The 14388-nt window shown below is 43.1% G+C and overlaps 1 protein-coding gene across 1 annotated transcript; it reads right to left on the reverse strand.

Annotated features, from left to right (window-relative positions):
• Nucleotides 1-1949: 1949 nt before the first annotated feature.
• LOC147447339 (uncharacterized) lies at nt 1950-14035 on the reverse strand. The gene is made up of 7 exons (XM_086523172.1): nt 13625-14035; nt 13273-13410; nt 3589-3954; nt 3245-3487; nt 3061-3153; nt 2786-2986; nt 1950-2351 (listed from the first exon to the last, which is right to left on the reverse strand). The coding sequence occupies exons 1-7, from the start codon at nt 13943-13945 to the stop codon at nt 2136-2138; spliced, it is 1578 nt and encodes a 525-aa protein (XP_086379298.1). The 5' UTR covers nt 13946-14035; the 3' UTR covers nt 1950-2135.
• Nucleotides 14036-14388: the final 353 nt, after the last annotated feature.

Consider the following 14388-nt stretch of genomic DNA (forward strand, 5'->3'; position numbering starts at 1 on the left):
GTAACAAGTCTCTCTTGATGGAGAATCTATAATACAAACGTCTTTTGGAGGGGGGACCGACTCCAAGTAAATCCGATCCTCAAATATTGTCATGTTCTCAAATACTCTCTCTCTTGAAAAAGTATTGTTCATGCCAAGTTAATTAAGTACTATGTTCAAGTTGTTACCATCAATTAAGTTCACCCTCTATGTTCTCAAAGTAATCTCATAAAAATGCTCACTCTAATTCTCTTAATTCCGCTATTCTCAAAGTTCATAGGCAATTTCCATTACATACCATAAAAAGCTTTTCCAATGGGCAAAATCATACTTCTTGAAAAGAAAAAGGCTAATAGAGTTTTTGTGTTTGCTCTAGGATTTATGAGCTCAAGAAGTACATAATATGGCTTTTTATAGCATTTTCTCTGATCAATAAAGGTTCCAATTTCCATATGAATTCTATGCAAAGATACACAATCTTCTCAATGATTCTATACCGTGCATGAAATGTGCATAGGTAGACATTTGACACAAGAATATCAAAAACTGCTTGAAAGTTCGAATCTTCAGAGTGCTTTATTCCAACTAGTAGAATTCAACTCTTTTATTGCACCCATGTAATAGATGCAAGGACTACAATTGTCGATAACCTACCCTAGGGATTCCAACTTTGTCCATTGTCCCTTGAACATCATCTTTGTCCAAGGTATAATTTCTGCAAGGATTCATCAATGTATTTTCTCTTAACCTTTTTGAACCTTCTCTCATTCAATAGTCCCCAACAAGAACAGGTGGAATCGCTGCACAAAATGATTGTGATGTACCTCTCATGCTTTTTTGTAAACAACTTAACTAAAACTAAGGACCTAAGATTCACACAAACAAAGACTACAGCACGAACTTGCAAAACAAGACAAACACCTTCTACAATAAACAAAAACACGAACTTGAAAAATAAATCAAATTTACCTCACCGCTTTGATTTTTCATTTACCTCACTCCTTTGATCCTTTTGTTGCAACCTCCACCTCTTTGCTTGAGTTTGCGAATGACTTTTAACTTCCTTTGTCTTGTTTAAGTCCAAGTTGTGTCTTCTTTCTCTTTGCTATATTCAATGATGATTGGAGGTTCTTTACCTTCTCTTTGCTTTCGTGAAGCTAATGGTTGAGAGAATCCTTGAATTGTTATAGGAAATGTCTTTTCAGCTTAAGAATGTCTCTTTCTGTTTAAAGACTGTATATAGCTTAATAGCCCATTCATGCCATCTCCAATAAATCTCATCGATAAAGACCGGTTTAAGAATAACCGAGTGCTTTTGACGATAAGATCTATGGGATATAATTAAGTCAATGTACTTTTTTCCCTATTATTTCACTACTTTGATAGAGATAAGTTTCACAATTCCGTTCAAATCACACACATCATGAAGTGCTTGAGGCTACTCATTGAGCTTGTCAATATTCACATGATAATGTTGTTAATCTATTAACCAAAGGGCTACCCTCCAAGAAACCGACACACTAAGATCCAAACTCTTCATACCTTCTCCGGCCGCCCACCCACTAAGATACCTTATTCATTAGCTTAGTAAGAAGATGAATTAAGGAGAAGTTGGATGCTTTGTTCAACTATGCTTAAAAGAATTTACACTAAATTCCTCCAATCTTGTGGAGTTTCTCACATTCTGTTTCAACATCAAATTGCGAACTTTCAGAAATTAACCTGGGTATTTTTTAGCACTGCTCCTAGGTGCCCAAACACAAAGCTAATGAGAGGAAAGATTAAGAGATAAAGTTGGCACAAAAAGCTCACATCAATGTGCTACTCTTCCAGATAATATTTTGTATCGCTTTGCTTCTACTGCTGGGGTGTGAACTTCACAAACCTTGCTCCTCAATAAACACTTTGCCGCAACCACTTCGGCTATAATTTAACCATCAGAACGGGAAATGAAAATAATAAACACAAAATAAGAAACATCGTGCACCTTAATGATGTCATTAGACGCAAGCGAGACAATAGCCTCTATACATTTTGTACAAGGACCCTGACATGTATACTGTATGTACATTTTTCACTACCTAATTGCTTCGAGCTGTCAACAATCACGATGAAAGTTGCATTCTGTACAAGTAATAGCATTCCACTTCGTTCGCTTAACATCGTGCAGGTCTCTCATAATCAGGTGGCATACTTGGACACTTCTCATTCATATGGGCATATGGAGCAACTGTATTGTATTCGGGCAATTCCATTAAGTATTCTCCAAGGAGCTGACAATAAGGAAGCGGGTTTGTGTTTTGGACATTGCACCACACTGGTAACCGTGATGTATCGTTTTCAAAAAAATTCAGCATGTATGCATCCTTTATCTGCAAACCCAAAAGTGGCATGCATGAGAGCGCCCACACTCCCAAAATAAAAATTTACACTTGGGCATGGGTCATGAAAATCTCCTTCCTTCACTGGTAGGTTAAATTGTTGTCAGAACGTAATAGTAACCATTACTTCAATGAAGAAAATTACCTTGGGAGCTGAGAGAGAGAGAGAGAGAGCTTCATTACCACTTCCTGATTAGAGCAATCCCTTGATGTATCCTGTGGTCTGTATGGGATTTTCCCCCATGATCTCATTCAGTGTATATCTTTCAGGCGTTTTCCCATATTTCTTATATATGGACCTAAAGTCAATTTTTATGTAACGCAGAGGGTCACAAGCCCCCACTTTTTGCTCACACACAGAGAGAGAGAGAGAGAGAGAGAGAGAGAGAGAGAGAGAGAGAGAGAGAGAGAGAGAGAGTCCTTACTGTAAATTCTGTAATTTGTACAGAATCTGCAAGTGGACCAAATAAACCAGCAGCTTTATACATGGCAAGGATAAAAGCAACACAAGAAGTGGATTTTCCATCACTGTAAACCCAATCATCGCTTTCTGGCATTGCCAACAATTTTTCAAAAGGAATGTTTCTTTTGTCACTTTCTATCAATATGCTTGGAAGGTCCAAGCCCTGCAGTGAAAATAATTGATCAGCAATGGAGACTAGAATGCACACAAGAACAGTGGAATCCAATAGACTCGTACCTCCGTGCCCAACCTTTTGTTCAATGCTTCATTCCACATGTTTGCCGCATAGTCTGGCTGCATTCGCGTCCAAACAGTCATAACAGACATCACCTGCATTAACATCAAGGCCAAGCACATGAGCTGAGTTCCAAACGGCCAGCAAGATCGTAGAAGAAGCACTGGTAAGAATTTGGAGCCATACCAGATGTGCATCAACTGGAGGTGGAAAATTGTCAGTTTCTGTGTCAATCCAGCTGAAAATCATATTATGATATCCATACGGTTTTCCATCCATCATCCTTGCATGTTCCCAAGCTGCACTACTGTTAAACTTCGCACGTACATCTGGATGTAGTGGCAGAAGAGCCACATGTGAATGTGCCTCATCAGCTAGCTGTTGCTGCCACCACTCCTCCCATGAAAGAATAGCGATGATTTCCTCCCCCTTCACAAAACCCGAACCATTAGCAAGGCAACATCACGATTCACCATGAAGAACGTCACAATTCACCATGAAGATCAAACTTTGAATTAGCTAATAATTACCTGTTCATTCTCGTGACCTGATTCTGCCACCCATAGCTTGTTTTCGTCATCCCTTAAGCACACAGCCGTGTGCCCTGCATATGCACCTGTCACCCACTTCTCCAAAGTTTCAAAGCCTCCCCAGCGCCCCCTAATTTTTGACAGAGCCAGGAAATCACCCGAATGAATATCATTGGCAGAAAAATTCGAAATTGATGGTCCTGTCCTCTTCACTAATTTAGCGCCCATGTGCTTCTCTAAAAACACAATGTTGGAGCTTTCTCCCCAGCCTGTGTTTGAAAACAAAGGCAACACATCCCACAGTGCCTGCACTGTCCCAAGCATTCCGGAAGGCATTAAGAAAACAGATATACCATGTTTTTTCACCTGCATTGTGTCATTCACAAATATCATCTCTCTCTCTCTCTCTCTCTCTCTCTCTCTCTCTCTCTCTCTCAACAGAAGGCGGATGAAGCCAAGAAATGGATCCAGGTTGCCAAGAAAGGGAAAGGCAAAGAAATAACGTCCACGCCCACACCCACTATTATTAATTTGACAATAGAGGAGGACGTGTGCACGCTTTACATGTATCTCGTCCAATTCACAGGGGAACTATCCCATTGCGTGCGGGAGCCCTTGGGACACGCGTAGGCGTGTTCGCTCCGCTAAAAACGATCCGAAACAGCGAATTACAGCCTGCTGTGTTTTTCTGCAGGTTTAGGGTTTCGCACCTAAACTGCAAGGGAACACAGGGGGAGCCTCGTGAGAGCCTTGGGATGCGTGTACAGGCTTTTGGGCACCCGGCAGTGAAAAACAGGAAACTACAGCCCGCTGAATTTCTGTGACAGCTCACCAGAAAGCTTCCAGATAGTGAGGGAATCCGTCCTAGACAGGTGCTTTTGACCTACAGGGGTTTTTGCGCCGTTATGCTGCCAAAATCAGGTCGAAAACCTGCGTTTTCAGCCCAGGTTTTCAGCCCTCTCCAGGTTTGGACAGCTTTGTGAAAGCTTGTGCGAAGTGGTCGGATCGTCTACCTTAATTTGAATAAAGAAATACCGAAAGGGGCGCCAGTCTTTGGGGCCTACAGGGTGTCGGTCTCGTGTGCGCAGTGACATTCTAGTCGCTGCACGCAACTGTGTTCTCTTCCCTTCTCAGTGCTCTGTGTAAAGTTAACAGGTAATTGAAATAGTACCGCCCTCTACGTTGTACATGCCGGTTATAATTGGCCTACTCTTTGCAAGGATGGCAGGAAGTATGTTTCTAAATCCGTCACCAATCAAAAGGTGAAGTACAGCTGTGAGAAGGCCTCCAGCTTGTTACATCCTCTTCTCATTCCTACTCGGCCATGGAAAAGCATTGCTATGGATATTATCTGTTACTTGCCAACCACATCATGTGGTTGACCGTTGTAATGGGATTTGGACTATCATTGACCCTTCCAGCAAGTAGGCTCACTTCATTCCCGTCTGAAACTCGTACGAAAACTTCACAATGTGAAGTCTGCATTTCCACTATTCGACTAAAACATATACCTATATAGAGGTTAAAGAAGCTTTACAAAAATCTCAAGACAAGCAAACGTGCGCTAACGGATTGACATCAAAGTTGGTGACTAAGTTTTACTTTGCTTTGTGAAGGAACTGCTACGCAAGAAGAAAGGCAAAGAACAACAATATCCCAAGCTCAGTCAGCGCTATTATGGCCCCTTCAAAGTCATTAATCGCATTAATGATGTTTCCTTTCAATTAGGATTTCCCTCGCACTGATTCACAATGCCTTCCACATCAGCCTTCTTAAACCATTCAAAGGAGATCTACCTACCGAACCTTCGGACGGCGCTCAACCAAAAGTTGAAGAGACTGAAGTAGAGTCACAGGGGACCCGGGAACGGGGAGCTTTATGGTGGGGACAGAACGAGGCACGCGGGAGAGGTCAAGGGGACAAGACGGCAAAGGCGTCCCTCACATGGGGTGCAAAGGGGACACGTCCCGGGACACAGGTCCTCGGTGTCACAAGCGGGCAGGATGGGCACAAGGGGCGGCAAATTTGAAATTTTACAAGGGACAAGGTTCCATAAATGCCAACCTTGCCCACTAGACTCTACTCATCCACTCTTCACTTTTACATCATTACTTTTTGCCCTTTGAGTATGATGATTGATCACAATTTCACCGTGTCAACGTGCACAACGCACGCCCATCGCGTTCTTACCGCCTGACATATTTTGGTATTATGACTGCAAAACCCACATTTTTTTCTTCTTTTTTTCGACACATTGGAGGGCCCACAAGGGGAGGTGCTTATCTCTTCCAAATATTAGCCATGTCACATGATCGGGTAAGGGCAATGTGTAGGCATCGCAAAACCCACTTTTTCTTGCAATCTTGTGCTCTTAGTGTTGTCTAGTATTCGCTTTTTTAACACGCATCCTGTCGTCCCCCGTCCCCTATTTTACCACGTCCACGTCCACATCCACATCCCCATCCCCATCCCCGTCCCCATGTGACTATGGACTGAAGAGTTTTGATCCCTGTATAGATTCTTGCTCACAAAAATTGAACCACTTGAGGAAAAACAACACAAAGATTTCAAATGAAATTCAAGAACTATGATGCCCAATGGCTAAACTACCCATGGATGCCCAATGGCTAAACTCTGAGGAGTTGACAGATCGTGACAGATTCTTTTATTATTTTCTTTTTTTTGCTATATCTTGTAATCAAGGACGATTGCTTTGATTTTAGAGGGCGAAATGTTATCGGTTTTAGGATTAGGGTTTCTATGTCAAGGTCATAGACGCAACTAATCACTGCATTTGTTTGGCCAATCACACTCTCTCTCTCTAGAGCGATGGTCCATGCCAATCTCTTTGTCACAGCCAAAATTCTCCATGCTGCGCACTCATTTTCTCTCTCTAGAATCTGCTGATTTTCTCTCTCTAAACCTAAATTTCTGATTTTCTCTCTACTGCACATTTTCTCTAGACCTACGATTTTCTCTCTAGAACTAGAGTTCTCTCTCTAGAAACAAAAACTATCTCTCTAAAACTATTTTTATAAACTTCCTTTCTTTTTGGCCATTATTAACTCAAAAAGCTGGCCCTCCTAAAAGCTGACAAATTTAGCAGTGGGAGGGTTCTCACTCTCAGACTCTGTGTCTAGATGCTCTGAGAAGTGAGGGTGTTAGGTGCAGCGGAATGAATGTCGTATTTTCTCAAAATCAGTGATCTTTATTGCTCAAGGTTCCTTTTAGTTCTTTAGGGAAAGAGAGAGCTTTCCGTCTTGTAGAGTGCTGTGGTCACGAACTAAGTGAGTGGATTGTGCGTGCAAGTGAATGAGACTGAGAGAAGGAGAGAGAAGAGATACGACACCCGAGAGGTTGTAAAACCCTCCTCCGAAGGCTCCACTCTCGTCGGCGAGAGTGGTCTATTCTTTGATTGCACAAAGGTGTACAATGCGTATGCAATGGACTATGCAACTTGGTCTATGCCGATGACGACGACGGTCACGACGACGATTGAATTCTGAGATCTTCTAATCGCTGAATTTTGGGACTGTTTCGGTGGCTGAAAATGACTGTTTTGGCTGCGTTTTCTTGGCTGAAAAATGAGGTTTCTTAGGGCTGAAAACTGATGGTCTTTACGGGCTGAATCTGCTACACTTTAGGTGAATAATGCCGGTCTTAATTTGCTGCTGAAATCCAAAAACGCCAGGGGCTGAAAGTGGGTACCCCCCTGGCGGGGCCTGGCCCCATATATAGGTGCCCAAGGGGAGGTAGGGCAATGCAGAGAAAAAAACCCGACCACAAAAATGAAAATATATACAGGGCGCCGAGTACAAGGTGGAAGGCCGGACAATGCAGTGGGTGTCCAGCCCAAAGACATACTAGCTGTACATGTATGCCCTAGACCTGAGTGAAGCAACAGAGTGGTGTAAATCTAACACGATGCACGCTACATGCAAATGCGAATGCAAAAGGAGCTAGGGATTCTTCTCCCACTCTCTTGTACTTAATCAGCGCACAGATTAATACAAAAAGAAATACCGAAAGGGGTGCCAGTCTTTGAGGCCAATATCTCTAGGCATGGAACTCCGTCGGGTCGTGTCGAATCGATTGTGAATTGTGAACTGTTTTGAAGAGAATCTCTGCTGTGTCGCGATAGAATCTTGACTTGGACTGTCCAGTTTGTTACAGTGGTATCAAGCGCAGCCGATTTCTCTTCTATCGAGAAATCCAATCCTTTTATCGTGACACTTATGGATTCCAACAACGAACAGTCGACTTCCTCTGCATCTAGAGATGCGGGAAGAGATCACGAAGAAGATTCTCACGAAGAGTACGGCCCACCTCTGCCTACTCAGGCGAAGATTGAAGAGATGGAACGTCGACAATTGGTTGACAACGCAATAAGATTGATGATCGACCTTGCGAAGGATCCGAAATTTACAAAATTTTTGACTCATAGACGTCCTTCAACGAGGTGCACTCCCAATGGTAGAAGGTCACAAAGCCACCCCTCAAACCGGCACTCAAGAAACCTCCTACTCCGAGGATGTTTACAGAGCAAGAATTGAAAGAGCTGGTTGATACACGGATTACTGAGCTTTTGGACGCAAACAATAAAGCTAAAAAGCACAACAAAAAGCAGAAGAAAGGACCTGACTTCCCTGATTATTTGGATCGTCAATCTACTTTTGCCTCGGCAAGAAAGCAAAAGAAGCATGTGCGATTTGAAGGAGTATCCAGTTCTTCTTCTTCTTCTTTTCCTGACAGTTCTTCTAGCTCTTCTGACTCGAGCGAAGACACGAAAGTAAAAAAGGGAAGCAAAAAGCAAAGCTTCGAAAAGGGCAAGAAAAAGGCAAAGAAGCCTGCCTAAGTTTCATCCAGTTTCTGAGAACTGTCAAAGGACTCGTCTTCAGATAGTTCGGACTCCGACTATCACAGATTTTACGCAAAGATGAAGCATTTCTATAAAGCCAACCAGTATAACTTCCTCAAAGATAAAAGCAAGAAAGTTCAAGAATTTAAAGAAGATGGACAGTCAATTAAGTTTGACACTTTTTCTGAAGTCCGAGCTGCTTCGAGGGCTTTGGCCTTCATACAGCAATTTGATAAAGCTTTATTACTCAGAGCACTCCAAGATTCGGAGGGCTACCTCTTTCTTTAAGCGAAATGCTCAAACATGGTGGTCCACCCTTCTATTGAACAAGAAAGCGCGAGTTAAATGGCTGAAATTTAAAAGGATCTTTATTTCTTCTTGGCTGACTCGAAAGTACGAACGAAATATACGAACTGCTTGGAATCATCTTCGGATGACAAAGAGAGATTGTTTGGACGCATACTGCGAGGGATTTTGGAGCTCTTTTCTACCAGCCTCTTCATTTAAGAAGATCTCGTTTAAAGAACAGATTAAGGAGTTTTGTTGCGGACTTCCTACAGAGATCCGAGATCACTGCTTAGAACAATAGTTAGATTCTATTCAAGAACTGATGGGTCATGCGAAACGGGGTTTTGCCATACATTCAGGCAGTGACTTACCCCACAGATGAGATCATGGCTCAGAGAACCGAACAGACTTCTAATAATGAAAGTAGAAAGAAGAAGAGCCCCCAAGAAAAGAAAGATAAGGATGCACGACCCCGGCTCACTCTTTGGGAGAGAGCCAACTACATCAAAGAGGGGAAGTGTTTTGGATGCAGGGAACGTGGACACATCTCCGCGAAGTGCCCTAAAAAAGCACAGAAAGAACAAGATGAAGAAAGACCAGAGAGTTCGAAAGCAACTGAGGAATGTGGACGAAAAGGCAAGACGAAAGCAAGACTGGTTCCAGATTGCATGTGTACTAACACAAGCACGATTGATGAAAGTACAGAACTTTGCCGAGCTTGGGGCAAAGTGAAAGATCAAGAAGCCCTGATTTTCTCTGATGGAGGAGCCAAGGCCAACTTCATTTCACCTGAATTGGCGGCGTGGCTTGAGATTATACCCGATCCGATGGGAGTACAAGCATAGGCAGTTCTAGCAACACCCGACAGGGACGTGGCCATTACACCTCTCATTGGCAACCTTCAATTGCATTGTCACGGATAGGTTTTACACTTCAACAGTCCTTTACTTCTTTTCCTTGTGTTAGTGATTGCTTTTAGCTTGAATGATGGTTCCTTTTACTTTTTCATGAAGAGAGGGAATGAGAGTGTATTCGGTTTTGATTACAAAATCCGCTCCTAGAAGATAATGCTTCCAGGTAGACAAGGCGTGAATCACAGCCATAAGTTCATTCTCACAGATCGAGGCATGCAATTCTGCATCCTTAAGCCGTCTACTTTCATAAGCTACTGCATGGGCTTCTTCATTAAGCACTGCACCGATGCAATCACCTGAAGCATTGCAATGAACCTCGAATGGTTTCCTTAAGTCTGGCACTATCAAAATAGGACCATGGCTTAATAAATACTTGAGCCTGTCAAATGCTCCTTGTTGTCTCAATCCCCATTTGAAAGGAATCTTCTTCCTCGTTAGGTCATGGAGTGGTCCTACTACTTGAGCAAAGCCTTGGATAAACCCCCAGAACACATTTCGAAAAAGCTACGTACATCATGTACCGTTGTGGGAGTTGGCCAATCTTGTACCACCTAGATTTTGGCAAGATCCATACTCACTTGGATGCGAGAGACTATATGGCCGAGATAGTGAACTCACTTTTCTTTGCATTTACATGCGAATCATGCTTTTGCAGTTCCTAAAACACTCTGTCCAGGTGCTTCCCCTTTTAAAAGCCCAGTGTGGGCTGAAAATTCAATCCATCATTGGATTGAATGGAGCAGGAGCATTGGTCAAGCCAAAAGGCATAACCAAAAATCATAAAGTCCAAAGGTGGTGCGAAATACAATCTTATGGACATCCTCAGGGGCGATTCGTATCTGGTGATACCGCTCTTAAAGTCTATGCGACTAACGATACTTGCACCTTGCAACTTATCAAGAATATCATCGATCCGAGGAATCGGAAAGAGATTATTGATAATGATCTTGTTTAAAGACCAATAGTCTATGGACATTCGAACCGTGTCATCTTTCTTCTGCACCAATAGAACTGGAGAGCAATAAGGCGAAGTACGTGGTCGTACTAGACCTTTTACCAGAAGCTCGTTGACTTGCTTCAAAATTTCCACTTGTTGAGCAAGACTTACCATGTAAGAGGGTTGGTTTAGAAGAGAGCTACCCAGTACGAGATCAATGCGATGATCTTCCGAACGTTCCAGAGGTAGCTTATCCGAATGAGTGTTCATGAAACAATCCTTATACTTTTCAATAAATTGAAAACGTTTAATTCCTAAACTAGAGAGCGAAGCCTCGTTAGTTTTATTCTTTTCCCGTGCGAAGATCAAGTAGAGATGCACTTCTTTATTTTCTTTTCAATGGAGATATTGATTACAATAGGGAATAAAAAATCCCCGACATCAACAAAACATTTAATGTTCTTGCCCTCGTGCTCAAAAGCGAGGGTCTTTTCCACATAATCTGGGACCGGTTGCATATGATAGTGCCTGACATACCCAAAATGATATCACATCCCTCGATGGGTGCCATCACAAATGATTTGTGGTCCTTGTACTCGCCAATCCGAAGATTGAGCTGTCCTTGCACGGGAGTTGCATTGGTGGTCAACCCCTTGAATGCCGATCCAGAAGTAGCCCAAGCGTTCCACAATTTCCAATGAGATAAGGTTGTCCGTTGATCCAAGATCATAGAAAATCAATACCCGCTGGTTGTTCACAAATCCCTATCCTTAGTATCGCTTCCCTCTTTCTATTTCCATCTTCCCTTGCACATCAAGAAAGAAATTCGAGCTCGGTGGAGCGGATTCTTTCGTCGATCGTTCCTTCTTCGAAGATGCTTGTTCTTGTCGTTGCTACCGAATAGGGCAGTCGGTTTTCATGTGTCCTTTCTCACTACAATAGAAACACCTTCCTTGCTCTTTGAAGGTTTGTACTTGGTTTGGCGTGATACTTGAGCCGTTGGCTAGTACCCTCTTGCTTCTGAGGCTGCAAGAGCTTTTGGGCACCAGTTTTTGGTTTAAAAGCTTTTGGAAACCACAACCTTTCATGTATGATGCTTTTCGAGGCTAGGGACCCTTTCAATACACGCATTCCAGTTGCATAAGCATAGCAAGAACGCCGGCCAATGCATTTGGGAACAAAACTCCGCCATTCTGTGTCAACTCTCTTCTCTCTCTCTCTCTCTCTTTCTATAGAAAGCATCTTCTCCAACTCACAAAGGATGGTTTTGTGATCAGACCCGGATACATGGACACTCATCTATAGACTATCCCACAGGATACGATGTGCTATTGGTCAACGGAACTCCGCCATTCTATGTCGACTCTGTTCTCTCTCTCTCTCTCTCTCTCTCTCTCTCTCTCTCTCTCTCTCTCTCTCTCTCTCTCTCTCTCTCTCTCTCTCTCTCTCTCTCTCTCTCTCTATAGAGAGCATCTTCTCCAACTCATGGAGAATGGTTTTGTGATCATACCAGTATACATGGACACTCATCTATTCCACGGGATACGATGTGCTATTGGTCAGATACGCACATCCTCACATCAGCTAGAGATCGAGAAAGGCAGATTTAGAGGAGTACCCGCTGAGTCCAGGCTTTGTCAAGTGTGCCAAATAGAGCCAGAGACAGAGCTACATCACATATGTCACTGCCGAGTATACTATGAGATACGAGGCCGCTTTCACTGTCTATTCAGAGAGGGTTTTGGGCCACTTTCTAGAGTCATGAGATACCAGGATCAGAGATGCCTCAGATTATACTTACTGGAGATTCACAAACACAGAGAGGACCTCTTGAAGAGGGCACAATGACAGAGATCCAGCAACAACGAACGATTACAGATTTCTTTCAGTCACAGACAGAGGAGTCCGAGCAGCCCCAACAAGCAACATAACAACACCAGAGGCATACTGCTTGATCGGGCGATAGAGTTGGGGCGGTCACGTCGCCCACGGATGAGGGGGCCCTCTCAACATCGACGCAGATTGCGACAGAGGATCCATACCTTACCATACTGGCACGACATAGGAGCCGTCCCGAAGTGCCTACCTCAGAGGACATTGAATTATAGCCTTCTGGATACTGATGTATATGTATATGATGCCTCGACTTCAGAGAGCTCCATTGTCTCAGCACCCCCCCCCCCCCCCCCCTTTTTGTATCCCCTTTGTATTCACCCCACCCCACCCCTATTTTCTCTTCAGTTCTTTGTACTTTTTGTACCCCGACCTGGTATTAGATTCACCACATGTAACCTTTTGGTATCATAGGTCATTTTGGCCTTTTGAAGACGTTAATATTACATCTCTCTCTCTCTCTCTCTCTCTCTCTCTCTCTCTCTTCTCTCTCTCTCTCTCTCTCTCTCTCTCTCTCTCTCTCTCTCTCTCTCTCTCTCTCTCTCTCAAGTTCAGTTGTTGCAGTTTTCTCAAGTGTGCCGCTATAGATTTCTTGCTTGGAGTGTCCAAGCTTGCTACAGAGGGAATAAAATATCTCAAAATAAGATCCAATGTTAGTATTATATCTGCGAAACTCACAGCAAAACAATAACAATTAAGCATGCATGTACATTGACCCAGGAAAAAACCATGAATCCTCAAAATATTCATTACAGATTCAAAGTCGTTCGGCAGACAGGTATAGGTATACATACGTATTCCAGCTCTCCATCTTCCCATTTATTGATGTCAAGTGTGTGTTTTCGAGCTGTAAAGTAATAATCCCAGGTCACACTGTATGCGGTTACAAAAATGTACAAATCCATACACGTCCAAGTATGGGGTTTACTCGTCTGTCCAGATTGAAAAAAAGGATTATTACAACCAAAACAAGCCCAACAAAGAAGTCCAAAATACACATTTAGCCGTGTAAAAACTTTGCAAAAATTCATTTTCGGCATAGAAAATTGCTGAAAATTAGATCTAACAAAAGGAAATACTTCAAAGAATGAAGAGCCAAGACAAAAAAAGCTCTTCAAACTCAAGAATGAATCTGTAGTGGCTAACCTCGATATGAAGAATCCCTCCATCTTCTGAAATCTCCAAGTAAGCTTCATTATCATCAAAGCAGGAGCCCTCCCAGGAAACAGACTGCGAGGAAAGGTTTACAGTGCCCACAAATTGGGGCAGAAGTACTGTCGAGTTACTGAAGGTATTGAGAATCGGCCAAGCAATCTGGTGTGGAAGCGCCGGTAAAATGTCCCTTGGATGAAAAAGCGCCGTTCCGAATACACCGCCAACAGAGGAAACTAGGGTTATAGATAAAGCCAAGAGAAGCGCAGACACAGGTCGCCAGCTATGGCGACCCTGTGCCGATGAGGGTTCCATACACGAAAGCGCAGACAGGTCGCCAAATGATGAGCAATGCAGAAGAGCCGTCTGGAATATATGCTCTGCCTTGCACACAAAAAAATTTGTTTGTTTTCGAGAGAACGTACACGGAACCGCGAAACAAATTCATGCATTTATTAGTCGTTTTGAACGATTTGGGAATTAGAACGAATCAGGGGAGATGCTCCTGCCTTAGGAAGTGAGATCAAAGGAGAAAGGAAGCTTGGAGTAGTGGACGGCTGGGCCAGCCTAGGTGCAAGCAACGTGTGTCACGCAGGTGATGGTAACCACATAGGGAGAGGTAGGCAATGTATGGGAGACGCGGACGACGGTGTCACGAGACAGAGAAGCTGAGAGAATTTGTAGCATGCATGCAATTTAAAGGGGAATGCAAGTGTATGCGGAGAAGTATATGTACAAAACAACAAGTAGACTAGAAA

This window comes from Adiantum capillus-veneris, chromosome 11 (assembly GCF_014529385.1).
Source record: "Adiantum capillus-veneris isolate H3 chromosome 11, ASM1452938v2, whole genome shotgun sequence".
Lineage (NCBI taxonomy): Eukaryota > Viridiplantae > Streptophyta > Polypodiopsida > Polypodiales > Pteridaceae > Adiantum > Adiantum capillus-veneris.

Excerpts from the sequence above, each read along its gene's own strand:
- LOC147447339 (XM_086523172.1), bottom strand. The coding sequence starts at position 13,945 with ATGGAACCCTCATCGGCACAGGGTCGCCATAGCTGGCGACCTGTGTCT. Across the intron at positions 13,411-13,624 it reads GAGGGATTCTTCATATCGAG|ACGAGTAAACCCCATACTTG; the intron begins GTTAGCCACTAC and ends CAATCTGGACAG. Across the intron at positions 3,154-3,244 it reads CTCCAGTTGATGCACATCTG|GTGATGTCTGTTATGACTGT; the intron begins GTATGGCTCCAA and ends ATGTTAATGCAG.